General features: G+C 45.5%; 2 protein-coding genes across 4 annotated transcripts in view; one reads left to right on the plus strand and one right to left on the minus strand.

The window, feature by feature from the left end:
• Positions 1-1635, minus strand: part of LOC126998544 (PRKR-interacting protein 1 homolog) — a 43039-nt gene extending 41404 nt beyond the window's left edge. Inside the window, exon 1 of the mRNA XM_050860331.1 lies at positions 1431-1635. Within this exon, the coding sequence (XP_050716288.1) occupies positions 1431-1523 (93 nt within the window). The 5' untranslated portion in view covers positions 1524-1635. The remainder of the gene's footprint in view (positions 1-1430) is intronic.
• A 2761-nt stretch (positions 1636-4396) lies between these two features.
• LOC126998532 (AN1-type zinc finger protein 2A-like) overlaps positions 4397-19860 on the plus strand; it is a 35886-nt gene continuing 20422 nt past the window's right edge. The window contains exon 1 of one of the 3 annotated variants that reach the window (XM_050860299.1): positions 4397-4541. In XM_050860299.1, coding sequence (XP_050716256.1) covers positions 4487-4541 — 55 coding nt within the window. In that variant the 5' untranslated portion in view covers positions 4397-4486. The remainder of the gene's footprint in view (positions 4542-19860) is intronic. The other 2 variants (XM_050860316.1, XM_050860307.1) reach the window with 2 other exon arrangements.

The raw sequence follows: 19860 nt of genomic DNA on the forward strand, positions 1-19860 counted from the left end.
ACCATGCAATTATATGCCATCATTGTCAGAGATATGGCCATCTTGAGGCCAACTGTACTGCCAAGACCAATGGAGACGCCCCAAATTGTTTCAAATGCGCTGGCAATCATAAATCACAGGAGTGTACCATGGATGAGAAGAAATGCATAAATTGTGTGAGATACAAGAAGCCTGAAATCAACCACTCAGCAAATGACCAGTGTTGTGTAGTTCTCCAGACTGAAATTGAGAGAATTCGTAACATGACCGATCATGGCTATTAAGTAGTGTCTGTACTTAAAGATAAATTGTGTGTGATGAATGTTCAGTGTGCTGGAAATAAGTGTTGAATATTTAATTGTGATACAATAATGAAAATAGCAGACACGAACACTGAACTAGTTGTTATATATGATATTATTCGTGAAAGAAATTAAGACACTCACTTACTCACTATAATGTTTGAGAATAAGTGCATCGAAGACTATTATTGAGGCTAACGTTGAAATTGTTGACGGCCCTCGTAGAGCGCTGCATCAGCGGCAGAGCAGCAGGGCCTGAAACCTCATCAACAGTAATGGTAAACGGTAAGGAACAGGGACAGGGGAAACCAGAACTGTAGCTGTAAGACAGGGGAGAAAGAAACAGTAGAACACCTGATAGTAGAATGCAGCAACTATGAGAGTCAGAGAGCAGAGTTAGTAGCAGGAGTAGTGATGGTAATAGGCAGAGAGGAGTGGGCTAGGAGGCTAGAGGAGGACAACGGGGGTAATCTGCACGGTGTTGGGGCTGTATGGGGACAAAAAGGAAACAGAGAGAAGAATGGTAAAACTGGCAAGTGTTCCTCACGCAGTGCTGGGAAAAAAGGACACAAATGCTTGAATAAGTGAAGATAGGTGAATTTATTTGTTTAGAAAATTCCCTAACACTGAAAAGGAAGGTGCGTGAATAAGAAGGGAGGAACGAGAGGAGGAGGACCTAGTAAGCGATACAAAGCGTTACAGGTCAAAAGAAGAAGAAGAAGAAGGGTGGGTGGTGATGATGGGTGGTGGTGGTGAAGGGGGATGCTGAGGTGGGTGGGTGGTGGTGAAGGGGGATGCTGAGATGGGTGGGTGGTGATGATGGGTGATGTAAGGGTGGCTGGTGATGATGGGTGGTGGTGGTCAAGGGGGATGCTGAGATGGGTGGGTGGTGATGATGGGTGGGTGGTGGTGAAGGGGGATGCTGAGGTGGGTGGTGATGATGGGTGATGTAAGGGTGGCTGGTGATGATGGGTGGGTGGTGATGATGGGTGATGTAAGGGTGGGTGGTGATGATGGGTGAGTGGTGATGATGGGTGGGTGGTGGCGATGATGGGTGATGAGGTGGTGATGGTGGGTGATGATGGGTGGGTGGTGGTGATGATGGGTGATGATGTGGTGATGGGAGGTGATAATGTCCTCGTTACGTACTGGGTTCTTCATCAACTTTTCTAACTTGAGTCGCTGTAGGTCCGTCGCGTTCCTCACGACGGTCACCTGCTTGTCACTCTCCGGGCTGGCCATGACTCAGGCAGGCTCTGGAAACGTCTCCTTCTGGAACGTTTAATTTCTAGAAACGTCTGGAGCTTCCTGACGCAATGTTGTTGTTGTTGGCGGCGGTGCTTGACAGAATAATAGTAACGGAGCCGCTACTTCAGGCTTATCCTCTTACATATCGGACTTTCACATATTTATAATCTCCAGTAATTATGACATTTTAGGGCCCAAGTTTTATATACTATAAGGTTAATTATTAGTAAACTCTGAAGTGCTTAGTTTGTTAGTGTATCTATTTAATTTATTTTTCCTCTCTATAATTAATATATATACGAGTACGTATAGCTCTCATAAGCCGTTAAAATGAAGACCTATATAGTATACGGTTAACCATATATATATATATATATATATATATATATATATATATATATATATATATATATATATATATATATATATATATATAAAACCAAGTGAGTAATAGTGAAATATTATAAAAAAAGAGTCTAGTTAATTATTACTATATTTAGAGATTTATAGGTCTGTTGTTAATATGATCGATGGATATATATATATATATATATATATATATATATATATATATATATATATATATATATATATATATATATCTATATATGTAAACTTCATATGGTGTGTTAATTAAATTAGCTTCTATGTGGAAGGAAACAGTGGATGAACGGGTGAAGTACTATCATATATTAAGCACGGGATATGAATGTGGATGAACGGGATGAACGTGGACGAACGGCCGGTGTGGATGAACATATATAGGCGATCGCTGTATACGGGTGGAGTACACATTGCAAGCACGGGATGAATATTAACGTGGATGAACGGTATGAACGAGATAACGGAAATGGATGAACGGGTATATAAGCATGATATGAACGGGTGGAGTATATATATAAGCACGGGATGAACGGGATGGACGTGGAGTACCAATACATAAGCACGGGGTGAACGTGGATGAACGGGGTGAACATGGATGAACGGATAGAATACAGAGCACGCGATGGACGGGTGGAGTATACACAGCACGGGATGAACGTGGATGAACGGGCGGCCGGTGGAGTACAAAGTACGGGATGAACGTGGATGGATGAACGAGAACAGGATGAACATGGATGAAAGGGGTGGATTACATGAGCACGGGATGAACGTGGATAAACGTGGATGAACGGGTGGAGTACAGAGCGCGGGATGAATGAGTGGAATACATAAACACGGGATGAAGGTGGATGAACGTGGATGAACGGGTGGGGTACATAAGCACGGGATGAACGTGGATGAACGGGTGGAGTACATAAGCACGGAATGAAGGTGAATGAACGGGATGAACGGGTGGAGTACATAAGCACGGGATGAAGGTGGATGAACGTGGATGAACAGGTGGAGTACAGAGCGCGGGATGAAGGTAGTGCAAATCAATGGTAAAAAATCTGAATGGGGCAGTGTTACGAGTGGAGTCCCACAGGGGTCGGTGCTGGGTCCTCAGCTTTTTATTATTTACATCAATGACTTGGACACAGGAATTAGTAGTGATGTCAGTAAATTCGCAGATGATACCAAGATCGGTATATAGAGTAATTCAATGTGTGTGTGTGTGTGTGTATATATATATATATATATATATATATATATATATATATATATATATATATATATATATATATATATATATATATATATATATATATATATATATATATATATATATATATATATATATATATATATATATATATATATATATATATATATATATATATATATATATATATATATATATATATATATATATATATATATATATATATATATATATATATATATATATATATATATATATATATATATATATATATATATATATATATATATATATATATATATATATATATATATATATATATATATATATATATATATATATATATATATATATATATATATATATATATATATATATATATATATCCATATATCACAGGATGAACGGGTGGAGTACATTATAAGCACAGGATGAATGTGGTTGAACGGGATGAACGGTGGATCATATAATTAAGCACGGGATGAACGTGGTTGAACGGGATGAACGGTGGATCACATAATTAAGCACGGGATGAACGTGGTTGAACGGGATGAACGGTGGATCACATAATTAAGCACGGAATGAACGTGGTTGAACGGGATGAACGGTGGATCACATAATTAAGCACGGAATGAACGTGCATGGTTGAACGGGATGAACGGTGGCTTACATAATTAAGCACAGATCGTTGAAAGGGATGAACGCTGGATCACATAATTAAGCACTTGATGAACGTGGATGAACGGGTTGAGTCAAGGTTCCTCAAGAAAGAACCTTGGGTTGAGTATAAGTACGGGGTGAACGTGGATGAACGGGTGGAGTACACATTATAAGCACGGGATGAACGTGAATGAACGGGTGGAGTATAAGAACAGGATGAACGTGGATGAACGGGTGGAGTAAATTATAAACACGGGATGAACGTGCATGGATGAACAGTTGGAGTACATATATAAGCAAGCACGGGATAAACATGAATTAATGAACGGGTGGAATACACACAAACATGCATGTATATGGGATGAACGTGGATGAACGGGTGGAAAATATATATATGTGTGTGTGTGTGTATGTGTGTGTGTGTGGATGAATGTGGATGAACGGGTGGAAAATATATATATGTGTGTGTGTGTGGATGAATGTGGATGAACGGAATGAACGTTTCGGTTCTTATCATGACGGTTCACCCTAGCATGGCTCATAGGGAAAGGTCATCCAGGTAAGAAATCCAGGTAAGAACGGCCGGGTGGAGTACCTAAGCAGCGTGACTATTGTGCTGGCAGACACACACGGGCGGTATATAAGGGGCGCGGGCTGCGGCACCCGCCAGAACCTCTAGAACGTCAACGAAGGGATATATTACGCTGCCGTGATGGAGTTGCCTCATCTTGGAACTCATTGTGCTGAACCGACGTGCAAGAAGCTGGGTGAGTGTGTTTCTGTGTGCTGGTGACTGTGTGGGAGTGGGGGTGGGTGGGTCTGGGCAGAAGTGGGCCGTGGCACCTCCTGGGGAACTGCGCAGTGCCAGTGCCAGCAGGGCCGTACCGTACTAGGAAATAATAGGTCGTATTTATTTATTTCGTCGCCCAAATATACACGTAATTGACGAGGTTTACGTGGGAGCTTGGGTCATTTTCAGTATTTTAGAAGATTTCGTCGCCCAATTATACGTCTCTTTTGGCCATTCTTGTTTATTATGGGAGCGGTGAGTAGCAGGCTTTTTTGTCTGCACACTCTGATGCCCTTGAACCGCCTCCTTTGTTGTAAAAAAAATAAAAAAAAGCCCTATAGACGTATTTGACAAGGTTTTCATGGGAGTTTGGGTAATTTGCAGGAGTAGTTTTATGACTGGTGGTATTGTATGTGACCCTTTTGTACCATGAACCTGTATGTATAATATGCCTTTTCACTACCCTTACCACTTTTTCTTTACTTTTAAGTTTTTCCGCCTTCATATTATGGTTAAGGGACATGTATTTCGTCGGTAAAGATTCATATTAGGTCCGTGCCAGTATCTCATAATCTACTTTATGAAACATCAGTATCTCTTCATATATCTTTTCTACAAACCTTCAACAGTCATGGAAACGCTTTGAAAATCCAATTCAAGGACTTTTTTTTTACTCTTGAAAATAGGGGATAATGTTTACGGAAGCGCGTCGCCTCCTCTGGTGGTGGCCGCGACGACGCTGCAGCCGCCGCAGCCATAAAATAGCTCGCAGAGGGCTTAGGGTCGGGGAGCATATTTGAACTACTCCAACCAAACTTTACGACCTACCAACGAGGGGGCTGCGCCCCCCTCGACCCCCCCCTTCTAACCAAGGGGGACCCCCCCCACATATATATATATATATATATATATATATATATATATATATATATATATATATATATAATATATATATATATATATATATATATATATATATATATATGACTTATTTCAGCGAGGAGGTATTTCTCGCAACACCAGCTGCACCGTCGCCAGAGGAGGCGACGCGCTTCCGTAAACATTATCCCTTATTTTCAAGAGTAAAAAAAAAGTCCTTCCATTGGATTTTCTAAGCGTTTTCATGACTGTTGAAGGTTTGTAGAAAAGAAGTATGACGGCGGCAGGTGAGCAGTGTTGTTAACGATCTGGTTAGCGATGACGCTAGGTTAGCGATGGTGCTTAGTTAGTTAGTTTGACGACGTGAGACCAGGTCCACCACGCGTGGTTATTTTTCTTTTTTAGAACACGCACCTTTACCTAATACTATACCCGGCCCAAACCTTCACCAAACCCTTTGGGTAAAGGTGCGTGTTCTAAAAAAAATAAAAATAACCACGCTTGGTGGACCTGGTCTCACATGCCTGGGCTAATCGCTAACTAAATGTACCATCGCTAACCTAGCGTACCATCGCTAACCTAGCGTACCATCGCTAACCGGATCGTTGGCAACACTGCTCACCTGCCGCTGCCGCCGCCGCCAACAAACATCGCACGTATGTATAATATGCCTTATCACTTTCTTTCTTTCTTTACTTTTAAGTTTTTCTGCCTTCATGTTTTGGTTAAGGGACATGTATTTCGTCCCTTAAGTATAATATGGAGGCGTAATATCGTATTTTGGAGGCACGTAGTGAATCTCTACAATTACCTATCCTTAACCCATAAGCGTCGGGCTAGAGGACTATTGTCGTCCTTGCAGTGCGCGGGTGGTGTTGATAGATTTTGAAAAATAGGTATCTTTCATCAATGCCCCGTGTGGCAATTTCAAAAGAAAATCAATAATTTATACTGTTTTTTCATCGCCAATCCTTCCTCTCCACAATGAAATAAATTTGAAGTGTCTAGGTTGCAGCACGGCAGAGATATGATGTTGGGAAGAGGTGCTATTTTTGGCCAAGTCAAGTGCGTTGGATGGCGGGAACTCCCGCCACCCGACGCTTTCTGCTCGAGCAGGAATTCCCGTCACCCGACCTACAAGGGTTAAAGCAACAGTTAATCGTGATGCTTCCTTTATGGTCCCTCTCTTCATTACTCATGTTCACCCCCTATTGGAATACTCTTTGCCTGTGTGGAACACAGGCTATGTTGGAGATTTGAAATTATTAGAGTCAGTCCAGAGGCGTTGGACAAAGTACTTAAGGGGCTTAGAAAATTTAAGTTATCTCGAAAGGTTAAAATCACTAAATTTATTCTCAATACACGGTCGTCTGCTCTGTCATGACATGAGCAAGTACTGGCAGATCTTTCATAATAAATGTGCAATATCCCCTTCAGACCTTTTTGTTTTAACTCCTGATCTACCCACCAGAGGCCACCAGTACAAAATAGCACATGTTAGGACCCAGCTTGAACTAAGGAAGAGGTCCTTCAGTATCAGAGGCATTCCTTTGTGGAATTCCCTCCCTGAATCCCTAGTCACCCTCCAGTCTCTATCTCTACCTAAATCAGCACTAGCTCATCATCTTGGGGACAAATTTTTAGAATATCATTAACCCTCTGAGTACCGCGCTATGGCGAGAAAACTAGTACACCCCATACCGCACTATGTGCAAATTTTTTTTTTTTCTTTCAAAACACTCGAATCTATCCCAAAACCATAAAAAATGTTGTCATTCCCCTTTCCGTAGCTTAGAAGTGTACCCCCTTCATCTCACCCGCAGCCCCGCCCCACCCGTCCAGCCCCGCTCAGCCGAGAGCGAGTTCATGCGGCTGTGCCCGCCACTCCGTTTCAGCGCGGTTTTGTAGTTCCACACTTTTTACACTCAGTGCATCATGGAACAATTATATTTCGAGAAATAAGACCGGTTTTGAAAATTATAAAATGACGATACGGTATCGTCACCCGTATGGGAAGCAACATTTTGTTTTTGGCAGAGGGTGGTAAGCTGTCCTGAACTTTTCCTTTGTTTTCACTATGTGGCGTATCCCATAGGATCACGAGAACCTGGGAGAGGCTAGCCCAACTCTCTAGCTATTACGTGATACCCGGCTGATCTTCGGGGAACCAAAACTTTTCGCGAAATAAGACCGAGTGTAAGGGTAACTCAGTGACGATGTGGTATTGTCACCCGTACTGGCGGTAACATCCAGTGGTGACGATACCGTATCGTCATCGGTACTCAGAGGGTTAAATGGACTGTAGCTCTTCTTCATCTAAACATATAAATTAAATTACAAATTGACTGCATATGATGCACTATCCAGCTCTTTCATTAGTGTTTGTTTTTGTTTATGTAATTATATATTGAGAGCTGGCGCATCAGCAGAGTGCTGGCTTCCCCTCTTCATCATGTGGATTGTGGGGTCGGGAAGCCCACCAGGTGAGTAAACCAGGTGAGTAAACAGGCACCTCAGGGTAGGAGGAGGTGCCACCTGATGTGTGAGTGGCCCTGCTGCCAACCTAGAGCCTTGCACACTCTCTACAGATAATATTGATGAGAAGGTAGCCACCTCTTGTGAAGTTGATGCTTACAACATGGATTCATTTTTGGTTCCTGAATGCAGTGCAGTATCAAATGACTTCCAGAAAATAGAAGGGGTCGAGGGGGGCGAAGACCTCCTGTTAAGGGGGTCAAATTGGGCAAAGCTCCCTGTTAGGTAGGTTGAGTTAGGTTAGGTTAGTTTTAATGTATTTGGCAAGCTGTGTGGAGCAGTGGGAATACTCAGCACGGTACGGGGCGGTGGGTCCACCACGCGGGCCAGTGTGAGCGGGGCGGCAGCGGGTGCACAACAGTCGGTTCAGCCAAGTTTGAGGTGAGAGTTATCATGCACTGGCAACCTGTTGTCACATGGCATGCCCAATTTCGTGAATACTGTTTGCTAGCTTGCGCATAGTAAACAGTCGTCAGTGTCAATAACATGCAGGCAGCAATAACATGTACAGGTTCCCCCACTTTACGATTGGGTTAGGTTCCTGAAAACCAGATCGAATAACGAACGATTGGATAGCGAACTTAAGGTTTAATAGGATTTAATTTAATGGAGAGAGGAACCTATGGCGGTGATGAGGGTCGGCGGCCGGCCCGCATTGGCGCCGCCCGAGCGGAATCCCCATCGCGGCCTGCGCGTGTGTGGCTGTATTTGTTGTGGGTTTGGGCTTCTCAATTTGCCGATTCCCATCCTCCACATGTTGCACGGGACTCCTTTCCTTTCTTCCATCTCTTCTTTTTGAGAAAGATCGAATAGCGAGGGAAACCTATACCGTCAATTATAGTCGATTATGAGTAAAAAAATATTAGCAATATCGCAAATAGCGGTTTTGTTAATTTACAAGATTGCTGATCATGATTATTGAACAACCTTGAAGCTGTCCACCAGCAAGAAAATTATTAGGTTTTATATTAACAAAACAGCTATTTGTGACATTATTAATATTTTTAAACTCATAATTGACTATAATTAATGGTATTTGTTATTGCTGCTGCATATCATTGACAGTGCAGCTACTATGCGTAGGCTAGCATACAGTATCTGTGAAATCAGACATGCCATGTGAGAGCAGGTTGCCAGCACACGATAATGCTCACTTAACCCAGCAGCAGTGGGGATCATGTTTCTTAATGGTCCCGCTAAGCGAGAAAAATGAGAAAAATCATCACTCACACAAACCATTTCATAGTATATATCAAAGCATTTGTGATCAGTTTATGCATCATCTATTTGGGGGGGTTAAATCATGGCACAAATTTGTCCTGTCGCTGCTACACGGTAAAGCCACAAATTTGGTCCGTCGCTGCTACCGGGTTAAGACTTGGCTGAACCGAATATAGTGATTTCCATAAAAATTTACTGTCCTTAACCCTTAGAGTACGGGTGGCAATATACTTCTCTAGATGCTGTGCACGGGGAAAATTTAGACATTTAAAAGAAGTGGAAATGGTGTCTTTTTTTTCTTTGCAAATAATTGTTTATTCATTTAGTATATATGGTGGTATAGTAAAACTTCTCTCCTAATAATAATAATAAAAAAAGTTATGACAGCCAAAAACATTGCGCATTTTCTCGTGGCCGCGACGCATCGTGTGGAAGCACCCCACTCTCTCTCTCTCTCTCTCTCTCTCTCTCCTCCCCCCCCCCTACTTGCCCCTCCCTCCTCTGTCAATATCACTAGCATAGCAGTCATCAGAGTCACTGTCACTTTGATTCGCCCGTGCTCTACTTCTGCCCAGAGCAGAGGAACTGCTTGATGCGTCACAAGACATGACAGATGTATTCCGAACAAAGGTGGAAAATGATCTGTGGCCTTCGGTAGGGCACGCGCCAAGACGAATGAGAGTGTGTACGGATGCCAGATGGCTCCACCATTCTTCTGAGTCAAGAACTGGCGGTATATTTGAAATGTAGGGAGCGTAAAGTGTGATGTTTATATATATGATCCCTGTGTGGGTGGGGCGTGTGGTAGCACACTTATATATACAATCGCCGTAATGTAAGTGTTAATAAACTGCATCACATTTTGTCCAGAAATAAGCAGTCAGTCCCAAAATCTGTAATATCAGCACAGAGGCTGAATACTGGGGGTTCATGGTCCATAAGTTGCATGGGGTGCAGTTTGCTGTGTGGCATTCTGGTGTCTTTCCTCCTGACTGGAAAAGGGGATTGGTTGCTCCCATCTGGAAAGGGAAAAGGGCCAACAGGACTGTATTAATGGGAGCGGTTCCATACCCCAAAAATTAAAGGAGTTTTGGCCCCCCAAAATTGCCAGTGATCGCTAGCTACTTTAACTAAAACTGAGTCAACTCCTGTTGAAGCTATGAGGACTTGCACACTGTAAAATCTCTCACGTGATAAATCATGATGCACTGTGCCTATAGTTTACAAGACATTGATCCCAAGTGTTTATGCTAACATTTTTCAGGTGAAGTGGTGAGAAACACTCTACCATTCAATTATTACAAGCTAAATACTCGCACCCAAGCTGACACCATTCTCGCATTTTTTTCTAATCTCCTGCCGCATGTATAGCTTGAACCATTTTTCTAATAGATTCCACAAAGACTAATGTTTAATCTGGAAAGTACCGAACAGAATCTAGTTTGTAGAACTCCTGGTAGAGATATTTAACCCCAGATTACTATCGTTGTCGGACTAACGTGGTTACTATTGATGTCCGGAATTCCGGACAAACTTTGCAGGCTTGAAAACCCATATAAGAATGGTACAAAGTTTAAAACAGGTACCTCGATTTACGCGAGTTTGGTTTACGCGTTTTTGAAATAACGCGGGGTCCAAAATCCAAATAAATGTTTAATTTACACATTTTTTCACCTATACGCGATATTTTATGGAGTGGCCACCAGATGTCTCAAGCAACTTGACTCACACGGCGCCGTGGCCACACAGCTGAGCTCAGTTCTTCCCGCGCGCCACTTGAACAACAATACAGTACCCACGCTGCCACGCTACTCGGCAATAGGGGTGGGCACTGGGCAGGTACCGGTACCAGTACCGGTACTAATGGTACCAGCTTTACAGTATGGTACTGGCACCAGACTGCTCGGTATCGGTACCAATACTAGCCAGTCGCTCATGGTGTCCATCATTTCTTCCTCACACGAGTGAGGCTGAGACTGAGTGCCTGAGTGGATATTTCGATGATATGGATATCTCTCTCTCTCTCTCTCTCTCTCTCTCTCTCTCTCTCTCTCTCCACTGAATGAAGTGAATATTTATTTTTTGATAGAAACCTACCTCTTGTTTGATTTACATTGTTTTTGATTTATGTAACTTCTTCAAGGACACAATACTTGCGTAAATCGAGAGTTACCTGTAACAAAATTTTTACTTAAACTAGAATACATTCTTAATTCTATGACCTATAAACTCAACATATTGCCCAAAAATAACATTATGAAATAAGTAAATAAAAAATGTGTGAAACTTTCATAAATCGCTATATTTCCCTAATGAAGGCACCACTGCCAGGCACTGTGTTGGCTGATTGTGTTGAGTGGTTCCACACGTGGAGTTCACACCGAAGGTTCATAATTTTGTTTACCATAATACCGCTACCGAGTCAAAGATTATTGAAGAAAACTGTTCTTAATATTCATAACTTTGTTTTGAATTACATTGGGATAAGCAAAACATTTTTTTACAGTAGACCCACTTTTCTGTATCATGTTATGCTTTCCAGATAATCTGGCATCTTTTTTCGAGGAATGGAACTGTTCTAATCACCATGGTATTGCGCTGCTCATGCTCACTCGTTCAGTGATGCGAATTCTCTCTCTCTCTCTCTCTCTCTCTCTCTCTCTCTCTCTCTCTCTCTCTCTCTCTCTCTCTCTCTCTCTCTCTCTCTCTCTCAACCTGAGCCCGTTTGATCAATAGCTTAGCACCTTATCGGTAGCATGGGTAGATCTTGTCACTGTTGATTACTGGCAAGTAGTAATTACCTTAAACCAGAGAACAAATCACCACTTGATATGAGTATTGCTGCCACCCAGGTCCACAGTGTTTAACCCCTTCAATACGATGACGCCTACATAGGCGTCATGAAGCCTCTGTAGCATATACGATGACGCCTACGTAGGCGTCATATTTCTATTCTGTTTCTTCTTCTATTGAGTTGTCCCGTACTTTGTGTTGGTTACTAAGTAAAGACGCCGTATGCTGTCCTTGAAATCCTATTGCTCCTCCCACCATCCTTGTTCCCACCAATCACAAAAAATGAGCTACAGTATGCACCGCCTTCTTCCCGCCTTGTGTCTAAAATTAGGAAGTCTCATTGGCTCTCTCTCTCTCTCTCTCTCTCTCTCTCTCTCTCAGACACCGAGGCGCCGACCAACGTTGCCAGATTGTCGTACTCGGCCTCCTGTCTGCCAATTTCTGACCCAAAAATCTGCCTCCTCGACCCCAATAATTGCCTTCATATACAGTTATCATAAGAATGGTTAATTATTGGTGTGTTTTGGCAACAGTTATGGCTCAGAAACCGCTAAATGAGAGGCTACGAGAGTGATAATCTGACACCATCACCTCTCTCTCTCTCTCTCTCTCTCTCTCTCTCTCTCTCTCTCTCTCGCTGATAATTTCTCGACATTTTTCCTCCTCTACGCAATCATCTGCTTTCTCTATTTCTTTCCCCCTTGCCCCTTTCTCCCCTTTCTTTATTTCGCTTTTTTTTTTTATTTCACGTTGACGCAATTTATATTATGCATAGCAGGTATATGTTGACTCGTTGTGTATGCTGCTTTGCAGGTACGGGATACATGTAATGAGGGCTTTCAGCAGCATAATATATGGAGGCGACAAGCAGATACATGCCGGCTCAGGTTTCCCGCGGGCGGTAGCGCGCGGCCGAGCATGCCGTATATCAGCCTGGCGGGCTTTTTGAACATCCGGCGCGAAGGGGTTAAGAATACTAAGTTTGTCACATCCCCCAGGCATTAGTTAAGGTCTAGTGTTCCAGGACCCATCCCCTCCACCCTTTCCTAGGAGCCACATGGGTTGGCCACCATGATAATTTGTCATTGTAATTTAGTATACATGAAGACTAAAATATCAAATTGCACTATAATAGTGTTAAATACTGGAGGCTGAGCAGAGTGCCACATGTTGGTAGAGTGGTTGACAAATCAGATAGGTCATTCTCAGGTGGATTATATATGTCAATTTCTCTTTGCAAATTGGCATTAAAAAATAGCTGTCACCCTTCTGCCCCTTGAAGTTAGGAGAAATTATATTCTGGTGGTGATAGGCATCAAAATGTCCTACTGGGAGTAGCTTTGTTTTGCTGCGTGGTGAGCAGCAGTTGTCTCCTGTCTTGTCATCTGATGTAGTAATCCTTTTGCACCTTACAGTTTCCTAAAAATACAGTATGGGTAAGTTTGCAGTTTTGGGCAATATTAATTATCTCTTCCAATGCCTAACAAACTTGGGTACCTGTGGGAAGACAGTTTTTTGGGGTGGGAAAAGTGAAATTGACATGTGCCTACTCAGAGGTAGAGAATTGACTAAATTCTAGGGAAATTCCCAAATCTCTAAAGTTGCAGGGAATGTCCTCAACCTGATAATCCCCCCATTATTTCAATCTCAGCTAACCTAATGGGGGGGGTTTTCACCTCCCTCACCCCCCCCCCCTTTTATTGTGACCTAACCACGCATGAGCATAGCTGACAGGGGGACTTTACCACCCTTGACCCCCAATCATTGTAAAGTAACCTAACCTTATGTGACCATACTTAACAGGGAGCTTTGCCCCCATCACCCCCTCCCCCCCCATTATTGTAACCTAACAAAACTTATGTGAGCATACTTAAGAGGGGGGCTGTACCCCCCACACCTACTTGCTTTGCTCCCATTGACCCCCTACATTTGAACGAACAAATATTATCTACCAACGTATATAATTATTATGTGAATGTACACCTTTAAAATCTCTACATAAGTTTGAAATACATGTCGGAGTATTCTTGCATCATATTACATCATCTTATCTAGCCTGGCTGCATTCCTGAGCCAGGTCTAGGACTGACCTGCTGCCGCCAGCCAGCCACGGCCAGTGTTGCACCATGACCCTTTGGTCTCTAAGTCTAACCTGATCGTATGGTTTTGACATGACTGGATTGTGCCAGTGTGTTGTAGTTTGGCTGTTAACCCTCTTGCGCACGATGATGTGTTTTGTGTCAATAAGGTAAAAAGGTCCTGGTGCACGATGATGTGTTTTGAGTCAATAAGGTAAAAAGGTCCTGGTGCACGATGATGTGTTTTGAGGCAATAAGGTAAAAAGGTCGTCGCGCACAATGAGGCGTTTTGTGTCATAAAATTTTAAAATATTCATTAAAAATAAAGTTTCCGGTGAAATTGCGTCTAATTTGGTATAGTTATTCAGTGGGATAAGTTTCTTCATGGTAACATACGACAACCCCTCTTTGGGGCGCAGGAGAGGAGCGCGGAGCCATTTTGTTCGTCAGTTTGCCCCGGAGGCGGTCCTGCAAGGAGATACGCGCGCCCTCACTCCCATCTTAGCGAGGCCCGCGTGGGCTTTAATCCATCCCGCACCACCGAAAATCAAGTGTTTTGTGATATATACGTGTGTAGCGTTGTGTTCTACGTAAAAAAAAAAATTTTTTTTGGTGCGTGGTTTCAGAGATATAGGGCGGTATTTTTTGTGGTCAGTGTGCGCGCATCATGGCCCGTCGTAGCTTGTGTGAGGGCGAGATACAAGACTCCTTGTTTCATGATTCATCAAGTGATGAGGACTCGGACAGTCCTCATGATTGGCACACGTATGGTGAACACAGCGGTGTCGAGGAGATGAGTGATGAGGAGGGAGGAGGAGGCGGCTTTAGGAGGCATGGCACCACAACCTCCACTGAGCCTCTAACCGCCGCCGCCATGACCCATCCTCACCCACTCGCATCAACCCAAGGCACCACCACAACACCAGGCCTCACAGGAGTGAAACCAGAGTGGATGGAGATGGATGGAGGAGGGGTCGGTCACCTTACCACCCTACCTATCCCCCCCACCACCACTACAACCCCGGTCGTCCCGTTCCTGAGGACCCCCGGCACAATGTCCCACGTCTCCCCACGCTTCTCACCACTCGCATATCACACCCTTCAACCCCTTCAACTTTCAACCCCTCCTTCTCATATCCAAGACTCACACATCTCTAGCTCTCCTCATTGTACTTCTGCCACTGCACCATCTTCACCTGCCCCACTCTCGTCATCTCACTTCCAGCTGCCATCACCACTACCACGACCTGACGCACCACTACCTGACCTCCCGCAGCATTCCCGGCCCTCATCACCTGGTTATCATCCTCACCCACCAGTATCATCATCTGCCACCTCAAAATCATCACACTCATCACCAGCATCCACTGCCACCTCACAATCACACTCATCATCATCATCCACTACCACCTCACCATCACCATCACCACCTCACCCCTCAAGATGTGGACGCAGGGGCCCAGGAGAGGGACGGGGGTAGGCCGTGTGGTAGCTGAGCCCACAGAGTAGCCAGGGCGGGGAGGGGGCGTGCCACACGACAACCTTCGCCGCCTGCTGGAGTAGACCCTCGGAACGTTGGCTGGTGTTCCACGCCCTTCGTCCCGAACCTCCTCTCCTTCACCGGGACACCAGGCTTCAATGTCCCTGTGCCAGTGACTCCCCTTCAGGTTTTCCAGTTATTTTTTACAAGGGAGTTGTTGGCATTCCTGGCAGAGGAGACAAACGTGTACGCCGTGTTCCGGAGGGCGGAGGCAGTGGCGTGGCACCAGGCCAACGAAAAGGAGATGGCCATCTTCCTGGGGTTGGTGCTGCTGATGGGTATTGTGAAGCTACCCTCTATACGGGACTACTGGACCAACAGCAGGCTTCACAACTACCCGGTCTTCCAGCGGGCGATGAGTAGAAAACACTTCCTCGCCATACTCAAGTACTTCCATGCATTCAATTGTCGTGCGGTGCCCCTGGGAAATACTGACAGCCTCATCAAGGTGCGGCCTGTGATGGAGTATCTCCTGCGGTTGTTCAAGTCTGTGTACACCCCGACGCAGAACCTGTCACTCGACGAAGGCTCCTTGGGGTGGAAGGGCCGCCTCTACTTCAGGGCGTACAACCCCATGAAGCCAACCAAGTACGCCATCAAGGTGTACCTCGTGGCAGAGGCAAAGTCGGGGTACATCTGCACCCTGCAGGTGTACACAGGCGAGAAGCGGACACTAGAAGACACCGTGGGGGATCTCATCCAGCCCCTCATCAGCCACTCGTACAGGCTGTACATGGATAACTACTACATCTCTGTCCGCCTGTGCGAGGTGCTCCTGTCGAGGCAGGTGTACGTGTGTGGCACACTTCGGCTGATGAGGGGAGCACCGAAGAGGCTGCAGGACATGGCAAAGCCACGGCGGCTGGCAGACTACGCGTTGGAGTCTATGCACAGGAATGGTGTGCATGTCCTCATATGGAAGGACAAGAAAGTCGTCCCCATGGTGTCAACCATGCACACCAACGGCACCATTGAAAAGACTATCAACAAGAAGGAGAAGGGCCAAGATGGGAAGTACCACCACGTGCTCCACACCATCCAAAAACCTGTCATGGTTGAAGACTATAACCAGTTTATGGGTGGTGTGAACCACTTCGACCAGATGGTGAAGTATTACCCCGTCCCTTGGTGCACTACGAAGTGGATGAATCCAGATGGCCCTCTTCAACACGCACACCCTCTATAAGAAGTCTGGCCAGCGCCACATGTCTCTCAAGGCTTTCATGTTGGAGGTCATCGAGAAGCTGCTGGACTACAAGGACGAGGAGTGGCCACTATCGGGGGTCCCTATCCGCCATGCTCCTGACCTGCCCGCACACCTACAAGCACCTATGGATCCCCGCATCCGGGTGGGTAGGGGACCAGCACCAGGTGTGCAAGTCCAGCAGTCTTCCTCGAGCCCCTATTCCCCACTCCTCACCCCTGCGGTCGCTACTCCACCACCAGCCCCTGCCGCTGCAGGGGTGGCACCCGCCACTCCACCACCAGCCCCTGCCACTCCAGGGGTGGCACCCGCCACTCCACCCCCTGGCCCGTCTGCATTACAGGCCCCTGCGCCTCTGGCAGATGTGAGGGCTGTGCCTGGGGATGGAGATCATGAGGATGGAGGCCAGCCACGCACGAAGCGGCGGTGTTTTGTGGCTGACTCTGTGCGGCTGGATGTGGCTTTAGGGCACGAGCGGCTGAGGATTCCAGCGGGGAAAAGGCTGAGGTGCCACCCGTGCTGTGTGGTGTACAAGAGGAAGAGAGACACCAGCAACATGTGTTCAGTGTGTGAGGTGCCGCTGTGCATAGGTGCCTGCTTTGACGGGTTTCACCATGTGCCCCGCCTTGATGCTCTCCTGCCCTAATTCACTCCCCCCCACACACACGTACCCACACACACACATACCTTGCCCACCAACACTTCACCTGCCCCACTCCCCTCTATCTTTTTTTTTATTTTTTTTTTTAATCAAGGGTATAGTACGAAGAGGAAGTGGGTTAGTGGTGAGGTACAGGTGGGGAATAGAAAAGACAGCAGGAGTGTACAGTTGTATGGTGTAGGTTCGTTAGTTGTTCTGGTGTAGTTATTGTTTATCGGGCACCTTATTTGTATACCCCGGCGTGCTGGGGGTGTGTGTGTTTGGATTATTTGTGTATAGAGAGCTAAGCTATGGCGTCACTTGTGTGAAGTGATGTGTGGGCGGTTGTTCTCGTAGTGACTTCAAGCTGCGCGGAAACCAGGGGTGGACCAAGTTCGTGCTGCCGTCAAGCTCCTTGACGTGGGTGTAGTTCACGTCGTCTTGCTGGTCTAGTTTCTCCCATATCTTTCCGGCGGCCTCCCGTAGCCTTGTGCTGACTAGTTGTACTCCGAGTCTGCGGTGTTGTGCTGCTGTGTTTTCCGTGTACGGGTATTTCTGTCCGGTGGCAAATCTCAGCGCTTTGTTCTGCAGCCTCTGAAGCTGTAACATCTTGGTGTGGGAAGCCATGTGTGTCGGGGTGGGTGAGCAGTCTAGTTTCATGGTTTTGTCATTGACATGTTTAACGATCAGGCCGGTGGATGTCACTGTGTGGCCTAATATCTGGCATTGTTTTTGGTGGGAGATGGTGTTGCCCTGTATTTGTATGTCATTTAATTTTTTCCTGCCGAGTGCGACCACAGCGAACTTGTCTATGTTTGTTTTGATCTTCCACTTTTTTTCAAATGTGTTGAGTCTGTTCGCCTCCCGCACGACCAGGGCATCATGGTGGTCTAGGGTACCGTTGGAGGTCACTATGTGTCGCGTCGTCAGCATAATATATGTCCATACAGCTTCTATTATCAGACCGGGGCACGTCAGAGGTGTAGGTGATGAAGAGCGTTGGTGATAACACGCTGCCCTGTGGCACGCCGCTGTGCAGGGGGAACGGGGAGGATGTTGCTGACTTAACTCGAATGGAAGCTGAGCACTGATCAAGGAAGCTACATAACAGTTTTTCCGTTAGCTCTGGCAGTCCGAGTTGAAGTATTTTGTATTGCAGGCCCTGTAGCCAGACTTTATCAAAAGCTTTGCTGATGTTGCGTTGGATAATAGTGCAGTTTATTCCTTGTCCTTTAGTGAGTGCTACTTTTTCGCTGGCGATGGAGATAGCTGACGTAGTGCTCCTCCCTGCCCTGAAGCCATACTGGGACGGGTTATAAAGGTTGTTTTCCTCCAGGTGACATCTGAGTCGTAGGTTGATTATTCTTTAGAAGATTTTTCCAGGGACTTCTAGGAGTGAGATTGGTCTGTAGTTCTTGGGATCCGTGGATGGTTTGCCTGGTTTAGGTGTCATGGTGAGAGTGGCGACTTTGAATCGTTGAGGGAAGTAACCTGTTGTTAACATCGCATTGTATATGGTGAGTAGGTACGCCAGCCCCCGGGGGGGGTAACATACTGATTTGTTGTTTATCTATTTTGCTTTCTCCGGGCGACGTGTTTTTCGTTTTGTTTATAGCTGATCGGAGCTCGGCTGTGCCTATTTCCATAGTCAACAGATGGGCCTGTGTTAGGCGCTGCAGATCAACCATATGGTGTGGCCTGGTTCTTGTTGGGTCCTGTTGGAGCCATGCCTTTACTGCCCATTCATTGTCTTGGTCATAATGAGCGTTGTCTTCAGGTCTTATTATGAACACTGACTTCCAGGCTTCTCTGAACTCTTGGGCAATACCCTCGTCATCCTGTATTTTGACTCCTCCCTTTTCTAAGTGTGGCGGTGGTGTGTGTTGCCCTGCATGCGTTTTATTCTCTGCCAGAAGGCTTTTGGGTCCTTGTGTTTCTCGGCGAGGCCTTTTATTGTGTTTTCCCAGTGCCTGTTGTATGCTGTTTTGCATGTATCTTGTAGCGTTCGTTGGAGAACTCTACTTTGTTGATAAAGGTTATGCGTCCAGCCGTGCCGCCCGGCGTATCGGAGGATGTTGGTAAAACGTAGCTGTGCGTCCGTAATCTCTTGGTTGCGGTGGGGGTGTGATAGTGTTTTGTGCCTTGTGAGGGGTATTGCTTGTGTTTGGGCAGTTTTGACAGCGGTATACCAGGTGTTGACAGCGGTTTCTATGTCATCTGTGTTTTTCCCCTCTAGATGTAGGTCAGGTAGTTCTGAGTCTATAATGTTCTTATATTGCTCCCAATTCGCCTTTTTTGTGTTCATCCGCTGTGGGCAGGGCACGACAACGGAAGTGGTTGAGATGGTGAACAGTATTGGGAGGTGGTCGCTGCTCGTTAGTGGCCCCTGGCTGGCGTGGGTGTTGT

The sequence above is a fragment of the Eriocheir sinensis genome, chromosome 2, assembly GCF_024679095.1.
Source record: "Eriocheir sinensis breed Jianghai 21 chromosome 2, ASM2467909v1, whole genome shotgun sequence".
NCBI classification, from domain to species: Eukaryota; Metazoa; Arthropoda; class Malacostraca; order Decapoda; family Varunidae; genus Eriocheir; species Eriocheir sinensis.